Source organism: Poecilia formosa, unplaced genomic scaffold (assembly GCF_000485575.1).
Source record: "Poecilia formosa unplaced genomic scaffold, Poecilia_formosa-5.1.2 Scaffold122, whole genome shotgun sequence".
NCBI classification, from domain to species: Eukaryota; Metazoa; Chordata; class Actinopteri; order Cyprinodontiformes; family Poeciliidae; genus Poecilia; species Poecilia formosa.
Genome location: NW_006800061.1, coordinates 949353 through 960091, shown reverse-complemented (window position 1 = coordinate 960091; position 10739 = coordinate 949353). Strand labels below are relative to the sequence as shown.

At 37.4% G+C, this 10739-nt stretch overlaps 1 protein-coding gene across 1 annotated transcript; it reads right to left on the bottom strand.

Moving 5' to 3' along the window:
- Positions 1–3831: 3831 nt before the first annotated feature.
- Positions 3832–10139, bottom strand: LOC103144162 (C-C motif chemokine 4-like). Its single transcript, XM_007561015.2, has 4 exons — positions 9970–10139; positions 4570–4798; positions 4271–4382; positions 3832–4105 (listed from the first exon to the last, which is right to left on the bottom strand). The coding sequence occupies exons 2-4, from the start codon at positions 4646–4648 to the stop codon at positions 3976–3978; spliced, it is 321 nt and encodes a 106-aa protein (XP_007561077.1). The 5' UTR covers positions 4649–4798; positions 9970–10139; the 3' UTR covers positions 3832–3975.
- Between the last annotated feature and the right edge of the window lie 600 nt (positions 10140–10739).

Genomic DNA, 10739 nt, shown 5'->3' with positions numbered 1-10739 from the left:
ATCCTAAGCTCTATTTAAACACAAGTAGCAGAGAGAGTGGAAATCATCTCAACCCAGGAATTAGTTTCGGGCTTTGTAATAGTGTCTCTGTCCGTCTCATCAGCTTCATCTCCATCCCCCCCCTCTCTCTGTTTGGTTTCCAAGCAACCACCAAGCTGTAGGTAATTATACAGAAGATATCAATCTTGAGTTTTTGGTTATCCCTTCTCTTTCTCTCTCTCTCTCTGTTTCTCTTTCTCTCTCCTATAATTTCACTTTGAATCCCACTCTTAATTTTGCTTAATCGCTATAAAATATGGAACACAAAGAGGTTTCGCTCCGTTGTTATGCAAATAAGCACAGGGCTCTAAACTATCTGGACTCAGACTGTTCGATTGCCCAGCTAAAGGCTTCCTGGGCTTATTATTACGGGGACGGGCTGGAGAAAGTCAAACAATAATTGCTACATTAAAGTTCTGCTCATAATATTTGTGAAACCAAGATGTGACCACCGTGATTTACAGTGTAATTACCTTGCAAGCATCATAACAAGCAGTTAATTGAGAGTCCATGCATATGTGTGTGTGTGTGTGTGTGTCTGTTTCTGCTATCTCTTTTGACTTCCTCCTTTTACTGCTGAGATCTCACAGACAAACTCCTCCCCATCCCCTGTTTGGTTCACATGAGACCTAATTTATGTTGATCCCATCTGTCAGGAAAAGCTGACATCACGTTCTGGTTATTTTTACATGTGTGCGCCTCAGAAACTGTAGCCGTCACAAACTCCCCCTTTTACCCTTTTTGACTGTGTCTTATGGTTTGACTTGCTGTTTTCTTGCCTCCTTTAAGTCTTCTACTTGCCCACAGCACCACACGAATTCCCTCCTCGAGGGCAATACAGGAGATTGGTCTTCTTTCGGCTTCTGCTATAATGAACATTCATTCTTTTACTCGAACGATGAAGCGGCACAAACCTTCAGGAAAGGCACATATGAAATATGTGCAGTTTTCTCAGTTCAAGTTGCTGAATTACTAAGTCGTTTGACTTCTGTCAAATGAAATAAGCAATAAAATTTAACTTTGCAACAGTAAATTTGACCTGATGAATGTTTTTTTTTTTTCTGCAAAGTAAAAGAAGCATTGCAATGTTTTACAAATGTGATTACTGTGTTGTCTTGCTGAAAAACAGGCAGCTTGATTATTGTTTCATGATCCTGTTGAAGAATGATGCTGCAGTCGCCGTATTTCACTGTGGAGATGATGTGTACGGTTAGCTTTTTAGCCACATGAAGTGTTTTGCATGTTTGTGAAAATGTTGAGTTTTAGTCTCGCCTGACCAGAGCACATTCTTCCATTTGCTCTGTGACCCATGGCTTGTGCCAAACCTTTTTCAGCAATAGCTTTTCTTCAAACTACAGTAAGTCGTTCTGTGGACAGATTTCCCCGTCTGAGCTGTAGATCCCTGCAGCTCTTCCAGAGTTACCTCTTGGCTGCTTCTGTAATTAATGCTCCATTTGACCAATAAGTTAAAGAAGTTGAGCAACACTTTTTTCATTTTTGAATGACTAAACTTAGACATTGTGTCCAAAGCTTTTTACTTTGTCTGCTTTGTCCTTTGAAAATTATTAATTATTGCCTTCCCATTCAGATCAGATAAAATACCAATACAATACAATGAAGTTTATGGGTGGAATGAGACAAAAAGTAAAAAAACAAAAAAAAAAAGAAAAGAAAAGTTAGACATTGAAAACTTGTGATCAATAAGAAGCGCATTATTTTATTAGTAGATTTGTTTATTTAAGCTGCAATTTCTAGAGTTCACACCACAGTGGGATATTAACACGTGTTAGAAAAAGCAAAAAACATTTATTTTCATCAACTGACTTTAGTATTTCAAGCATTAACATTATCAGCTGAAGTAATTTCTGTCACTAAATGACAAATAAAAGAAAATACAATTTCAAAAACTATTTTGCCTGTGGGTTTGCCTGTATTAACTTACAAAATGCTGGATTTCCTAATGGCTAAACTGAATTGAAAAGCAAGTGGAAATTCCCACTTAAGTTACTTTAACCACTAAATATTTCCTGAGTAAGTAACATGATTGGGGACCATTTTACACAGATTTGTTCTTACTCTGCTGACATTTACCCGACCAACAACAATGGCTGTGAAAGGAAAATAAAAACCTCAGGCAGTCCGCTTCTGCTTGTCCTAATTTCCTTCTGCCACAGGTAGGTCATGCCGTCACTGAGCTGCTCGGTTTTATGTAAATTTAATAGGACACCTCTCAGAAATCTTCACAATGCAGCTTTCTGAACTAAATAAATCCATTGGAACATGAGTTACGTTAGATTTGACAGCAATATAAGGCTTGTGAGCATCCTTCCTAAAATGTCATGCATTTATTTCGTTCTCTTTGCGTGTAGAAAAGAATCATCACAACTGCAAACAAGAGGCACTCAAGTCTCTGTTGTTTTCAATCTAATTATTATGTAAATCCATGCAGCAGGTCCTCCAAAGTCTAATCAGAGCATCTCCTCTGATAGGTCACATGTGGAGCCAGTAAAGCGTCTTTCCATTGCTTGCATGGAGGAATCAGTGTAGCATAAAAATAAAAATCTGGGTCCACGATCAGTTGACGCCCGCTGTGCTCATGTCTAGGGATTAAAGGAGATTCTTTTTTCTTATTTATTTATCTTCAGTTTATTGAATAAATCAAACTAAATTATATCTGAAATGGGTAAGTTTTGTATTTTTAAATGAAATTAGAATAATTGTTAGCAGTGAGCTGCATGCAGCACTGACTGTGCACATGTGTTTTATTACAGTCCTGTCTGGTAAGAATGCTCATAAAATGACCCTACTGAGCTTCTGCTGATGGCAGTGCGCTTGGAAATTAGATTTTAAGCAAATCTAATTACGACGCTGTCCACTCTGATCAATATTAACGTGCTCTGTGGCGACTGATTTGAAACGTTTCAGTACAAGACGAAAGAGCGACCCCTGCTGGAAAGATGCTGCAAGCACACGGAGAGTTGCTAAAAGTGACGATGGCTCACAAGGATAATATAAAACACCGAGAACTGCATAATATTCACTCATGCACGTTTTCCCAAAGAACCCAACCTGTTTGGTTTTGAATTCTCATGACTTAAAAAAAAGAAAAGACAAAGAGAGAGAGAAAAAAACAGTTTTTGGGTCAAATCTTTGTGGTTTAGATAACAACTTCCTCTGGTTTCATCAACCAGAAACCACAGGAACTTTGATGCTCTATGGTGTGAATCAGAACAAGGTAGAGTTTCTCTCTTTCTGAACATAAAACGAATTACACATCTCATGTATATTGGTGTATTTGTTATTAAAGAAGGATTACAGTTTGGTTCTGGAGGGGTTAATCTTCCACGAGGTCAGATGGTATTGGAGATAACTTTTTCCAATTGGTTATAAGCACTGAATTTAACTGAGCAGTGTTAATCAGTAGATAGAACTGAAAAGTGTGCAATTAATTGCGATGTGGTGTCTTTTACAGGATTAATTTTAGCACAAATGGGCATGAATTGCTCCTGAACGTCTCACGAAGTTTGTGACGTGACATTTATTGTAAATCAGAAACATATAAGTGAACTTGAACTCAAATTAATTGAAGTGGACGACATTCATAACCCTTTGGTTTGTTTATTTAAGATAATTTCAGTCGTTTTGCCATTAAAACCAGTTTAGAAAAATAGATTGTTTGCTTTTCGTTGCTTGTCAGTTCCTAATTCCTTTTTTAAAAAAATGCAACTTCGCAGTCAGTTTGACAGAAATGAAGCCAGTGAATTAACACAACAAAATCAAAAACACAAGTCATCTCAGGAATTTTTGCATTTATTGAAAAATATATAGATATAGATAATAATAGGATTGTCAGTGTACAGGCAGAGAGAGCTTGAGATAAATATTTCCACCAGCACTTTGACTTGGCTCAGTGAACATTGAGAGGTCGTTTGAGGGTTACTGGGACGGTGTGGTGGTGGAGTTGGTCGCTCCTTTGGCCTGGTTAATCTCCTTGGTCTTGATGATTTTCTTCACCCACTGCTGAGTTGCGTCGACACAGACCTCTTTGCCACCCTTCATCAAAAAACTGCAACAGAGGCGAGGAAAGAGGCTGATTAGTTTCTCATTGTTCGTCGAAAGCCATATGAATGCTGAAAACATGCATTTATTTTTCATTAGACGCATAAAAAAGTAGTGATAAACTATTTGGATTTAAATTTAGAAGTGTTTTCTAGCATCTAAAAATACTTACAGCACACCCTCCATGGGACAAAGAGAGTCCGTGTATCTGAAGTTCGCCACCGCTGACTTTTGCAGCCGTTTCGGAAAGAACTTGAAGCAGCATTCGTCCGGGCCGAAGGAATCTAAAAAAAGGTTGGTGTAAATAAAAATTTACTTTGCATGCAAAAATGAAACCCAGAACAATAATTCCACCTGGAAAAGTGGTGCCAGAAAAATATATTTAGCTGGGATGTAGATTAAGTTCTCTTGTTTTTGCAAAGATGTTCACAAATGATGACAGAATTTATTTTAAAAAATTGGTAATCTTACTGGCATCAGTCTGAAGAGCGAGGGATGAGAGAAGCAGGAGGCAGGTCGCCATGATTACGGAGTTCTTCATCATCACCATGTTGTCTGTCGTCTGGTGTCTCTCAGGCGTGCTTGCAGGTCCGGCTGAGTTGTCTGTGTGTGTCTGCTCCACTCAGAGTCCCTTTTTATTGCGTTGCACCTCACATGTGTGTGTATTTGCAGAAGTACAGGTTCCATGACAAAACCTTACCTGCAAAAAAAAAACAAAAAAAAACCTGCGGTCATGTGGTCAACATTTCTCAAAAGGGGAAAAGCGCGAGGGTTTAAAAAAAAAAAAAAGAAAGAAAGAAATGGGTGGAGAGGGTGATGTGCCGTGGGTTTCAGGCGAGTTCTTTGAAACCGAGAACGTCGCATCGTCTCAGTTTCTGGTATACAGGCATTTATGTGCCTGTATGTGTGAATACATTTATGCTTCAGCATTTGCATGTCTGTGCAGCGTGTGCAGATGCACGGTGGCTTGCATCTTCCCCACCTGTTACTACTCATGTTAATGGTTTGCTTCCGCCCACGGTGAACTTCAATGTCAAGGAAAGAAAAACAAAGGTCAATTTGAACAAAAAGATGCTAATATGCAGTAATAAAAGTTTCTTTGGACTGGGTGGGCCACTCCAAAGCAAGCAAAACATGTTGGTAACATGAAAAGATATAATTTCTGTCAAATGTCTTGCTATTCATAAACACGGGCCTGCAGATCTTCGGATGTTGTTGAAAACCAAACTCTCTCCTTGTTTTCTGTAGTTTAGAATAATGGCTGTCACTCTGGTTCCCTGCTGTCCTTAGAAAAATCTTTGTACCTCTCTCCAGCCCGTTTCCCATCTGTTCCTTACTTTCATTGGTTTGGGCTTTGAGCTTGAATTACACCTGATACAACTTATTGCACTCCATCATGAAAACTCCGGGTTTTCATTTAGAAAAACATAAAATAAGAATATAAAACACTGACGTTTGTGTTAGGAAAGTGACAATATGATAAGAAAGTTAAAGGGGCATTAATGCGTTCCCAATACCCCTTTACGTTCCAACCTTTTGAGTTTTCTTCTCAGCGAACCAGTTGAGAAGAAAGCAGTCAGGTGTGCTTTGAGCACACGCCGATTGTGGTGTAGAAATATTTCAGGGTATTTCATGAGGGGAGATGCTACGTCGCTTTTTTTTTTCAACCACAATGCGTGGTGAAATCTTTTCAGAGAGACGACAGGAAGTGACGGGCCGACAGTAGACATTGTGGTTATTAGCTAGCACACCAAATCCAGCTTAAACTTCTTCTGCTAAGTAGGTCATGGAGACAAGACTTTTGAGGAGATTTGACAGGTGAGATTATATTTCTGAAGTAATTAATCAAATATAAGTTTTAATTTGTTTTCTAACATTTAAAGCTTCTTATGACCAAACTGTCATATTTTGAAGATCCCAAGGTTCTACATTATCCCAACAAAGACCTTTATTCTTAGACTGCAGATCACTAGAGTCTCTCACAGTAAAATAATGACTTCTACACATATTGAATTCCTGTTGTCATAAGAACCAGCTTCCAGTTTTTGTTGGGTGTGTAATCACCTTCCCTATTTTAATGGAAGACCCTGAGATGTCCTTGTAGTTACACTGGTTTAGGTTAATGGGGGACGTCCCATGATGTATCGATCACCTCTTCGCTCTCTTCACTTTCCGTGTATGTAGGCAATTGCCATTTCTGCCTTCCGGTTCTCTCAACCTCAACGAAGCGTAGACGGTCGCCCGTCTCGACAAACTTTCAACCACTGCTTTTTCCTTCCAGCTATCATCTGCTCCATGGAAGAAACTGATTTTAGAGCTTAGGTTCAAGTTAAAGTTGATGATATCCTGAAGAAGATATTCATCCTCTACACAGTACAATATTCTCAAAGTATCTTCATATTGGGATTGTATTTGAAAACTTTTAATGCTTTAGACACCAACTTTATTGACACATCCAGTAAAGATGTGACACTAAAATATTTAAATAACTGTTGATTAGAGTATATCTACAAATCCCATTATAAAAAATAATTGATTTAATCAAAATTCCTCTGCTGATACACGTTTCTGGTATTTTCCATATTGGCCATAAGGGCTTGTTGAGATTAAGATGTTTGCAGTGGTACAGCTATATGATGAATTATTTTTTGCTTTGCACATTTTTATTTTTTTTTTTAAAAGACCATTTTTATCTAGAAAATAAATACTCAGCTCCTGACATATTACAACCATTAACTGTAATTAATTTAATTACTTAGGTAATTTACCAACAAAAATTGGTGTATAATTCTGAAATGGATGGATTATTGATTATTTTTAAAGTCTATACTACTTTATTCAACACCCCCATCACTCTAATACGCATAAGTAAAATGCAGAAAATTAAGAAATGTACTAACAAGTAAAGGCCATAACTGTGGTGTTGCCACCAACATGGTTCAACATGACCACGGTGGGTTCAAGGTGATGTCCAGATTTAGTGCTTCCACTGCATACAGCTTTTTGTTTTTCCAAAACCTTTCATTTTGATCTCATCAGACCAGTTGTTCGCCATTTCCTCTACATGCAAACACTTTTTTTTTGACATGGGGAATGTCATGTCCAAATTTGTTGAGTCCCACGCTGATAGTTGTTCTGGAACGATCCAGATTGTTCAGCGTTACCCAGTGTACTTCTCTGAATAAACCTCCACATAATTTTCTTCCTGAGCCATCTGCTGTGCTCCTTGGTCTTCGTGATCCCGTCTGCTCAAAACTCTGAGACTTTCACAGAACCATTATAATATTGAGATTAAATTACACAGAGGCTATTGACTACCAACCGGTACTTAGGTTACATCTGAATGCAATTGGCTGCATTTGATTTTATTAATAGTTGTCACGGTAAAGAGGGCTTGACAATACAGGCCACACAATTTAGATTAGCATTAGGAATAGATTTTGAAATCTACATCTCTGTTTCATTCCATCCCATAGTTATTCATTACTTTGCGTTGGTTCGTCACACAAAATCTCAGTAAAGCATATTAAAGTTTGAGATTCTAACAAGACAAAATGTGAAGCATTTAAAGAAGACTTCCATTTTCTAAACTGGTCTTTTGTTCTGTTTCCAGTTATACACCCAAAAAAAATTTCACATCAATTTGCAGAAAAACCACGGAGACACAGGATGTCTGACACTGGTTACAAATTATTTGTAAGTGCGTAGTAAATGACAGAAATTGTAGTCCTGATTTCTTTAAGACAAATAATTTAGTTTTTAGTTTGAGGAATAAGATCAAAGTTTTATCACGGGAGAAGGACAATGCTTTTAAAAGGCTTTATTACCTTTTAATAAAATCAAGATGAATGTTTTATCTACGTTCTCCTCGTTCCTCGTTAGTTTTAACTTGGTTGTTAAGAAGCAATAATAATTACATTAATGACTAAATTATTAGTGTTTCTTTATTTCAGAGTATCGAGAAAACATTTCCTTTAAGTTTTTTTTTTTTTTTTTACAAACCAAAAAAAAAACCCCAAGAGGAGACTGACTTCAGCATAAATTCCTCATCTGCTTACTCAAACGGAAACCTGTGGTTTGTAACAGAGGCAGGGGTACAATGCATCTACATGCTCGTGTAAAAAACAACAAAGTCAATGCAAAATTCAGATATGTACAGTAGGCCTAACTAACCTTAGAGGCTGCACAGTTGGCATTTAGACAGGTGTGTGGGCTGTAGGTGCATAATCGGTGAGTACTAAAAAAATAAAAAAAAAAGATCCTGTGGCCTTAACCTCAGTCCTAAAATTAAACTGGTGTGAAATATACACACCACTGATAAAATGAGTACAAAAATCTTTGAAAGTAACAAAGTGAAACTTTACAAATTTAAGTGTTGCTCCAGTTCAGTTAATAAATACAAAAAAAAAAAAAAAAACGTCGGGAGAAGTGATAGAAATTAAACGAGAGTGACCAAAGACGAAGGACCTGAGGTTTGGTGGAAAGTGTGAAATGGAAACTCTGCTTGAGGGTTAGAGAAGGGCAGAGCGCTACGCATCCGTATCACAGCTCAGCAAATCCCCACCACAAAATTACCCTTCGTATACACTTACCTTTTGTCTGCAATTTATTTTTTTTTTCTCTTAACATCTACCCAGGAAGGAATCTGGTTAGAAATTCTGAGAACTAGATTTTACATGATGTCGAAATAAAATCAACTCAAAGAACGGAAACAAAATTTCACTCATTACCTAATAAGGGCCTGGTAACTCAGATACAGATGAACACTTTTCTTATATGTAGCATCTTTTCGCCAGATGGAACTAATTTCTCCCAGCAATGAAATAAATCTAACTATTGTATGCAAATTTACGCACACATTACTCCAAAATCAACATAAGAAGCAGGATTAAAGTTAGGAAATGCACCCAGGGACAAAGTCTTAAACATTTGGGAACATGTCCTGTGGTTTGATGAAACCAAAATTAAAGTATTACCCTATAATGACAATTGTTACATTTGGAAGAAAAAGGGGGGAAAACCAAACACCTCTTGTTATTCTGCCTTTTTAACAAATGGAAATAATTTTAACGATCCTAACTGCCCCAAGCAGAAAAGATTTGCTCTGATTTAATGTTAAAGTGAGAAAAAAAAATGCGCTATGTGATTCATTTCAGTAAGTTAGTTCACTAACTGAAACACTACACAGATAAATTACACACAGATTGATGTTTTCAAACCTTTATTTCTGTAAAGTGTGATGATTTTCCTATGATGGCTAATGCAGATACCATATTTAGTATGAGAATATGACATCGGACCAATAAAAAAATATATTTTTATTCAGAAATTTGAGCTTAATAAAAAGTCAATTTATTTACTGCTTAAAGATACTTTTCAGAAAGAAAAGTCTTCTTATTTACTGGATGTGACTGTAATGTTTGTTGCATATGTTGCTTCTATCCGATCAAAATCAGATGGCGTCATGCAGAAGGCGGCGTTTGTTACTGAGTCAGTCAGGAGAATTGGAGAGTTGTAAACATAAGTTATTGTTTGACATTTAAACGTGAAAATGCAGAAGCCTTGTGAAAGACGATGGCAACTCTTGAGCACTTACTGAAGCGTATTTGTGATTGAAGCCTAAATCGTTGTCACACTTTTGCTCAGTGTTTCATTTGAATTCGGGAAAATTCAGCTAAATCTATTGAAGTGTGTTGCTGCCACAGAGCTCTGTGCTAATGCACACACACACACACACACACACACACACACACACACACACACACAAATGAAATAGGGAAAATAGGAATATTTGACAACAAAAAATACTCATGGTTTCTTTTATTGGCAGTGGTTGCCTTAGATTAGAGAGAGGTTCATGTGTTAACCTACCTGCAATCAAGATGACACTGGCTTGTGGCAGACAGCAACACAGCACGTTGAATCTCGTGAAGAAAACTGGTTAACCACATCAAGCTGACAGGAAACATTCAGCACAAGACAAGAAGCAACGATTGTTTGGGTTTTAAATGATATGTTGTGTTCTAAGTAATACTGTGGTTCACTTGTAGCTAAAACACAACAGCATGCTGTTTTCTAATGCACTTCGACGTCTCTGTTCAATTAACTTTGAAACACAAACAGATGAATCTTCTACTGGCAGAAATTTTAAAAGTGACCAGCAGGTGGCAGTAAATGCAAATCATTGCCAAGTTATTGCTTCCACTTTGTAGTGACTGTAGATACAGCATAGAGCAGAAGTCAGGAGTATTTTATTATTCATTTGTAGATAGTTCTGAATTCTTTGATTCACATTATTATCAGAAAGCACAATAAAGACCTCTGGTCATACATCCCTCTGGTTTTAGCTTCTCTTTATACCTTTTCTGTTAAGAAACTTTTTCTTCTCCTGATCCAACTCCACCACATTTCAGTGATCTAATTGTTTGTGATGTGCACATTCCCAGCAGAGTCATATGGTTGCTCATTTTGGAAGGTTTTTCAAAGAACATTGCAGACATTGCGCCCCCTCCCCCCCAGTGATCTTTGTCAATGTTAAGCTACCTGTAAATCTAAAAGCTGTTCTTAATTGTTTTCTCCTATAACTTGGAATCGAAGGAACCGCCTTTATTCTTCCCTCAGAAGTAATCTTGGCTCTGAAA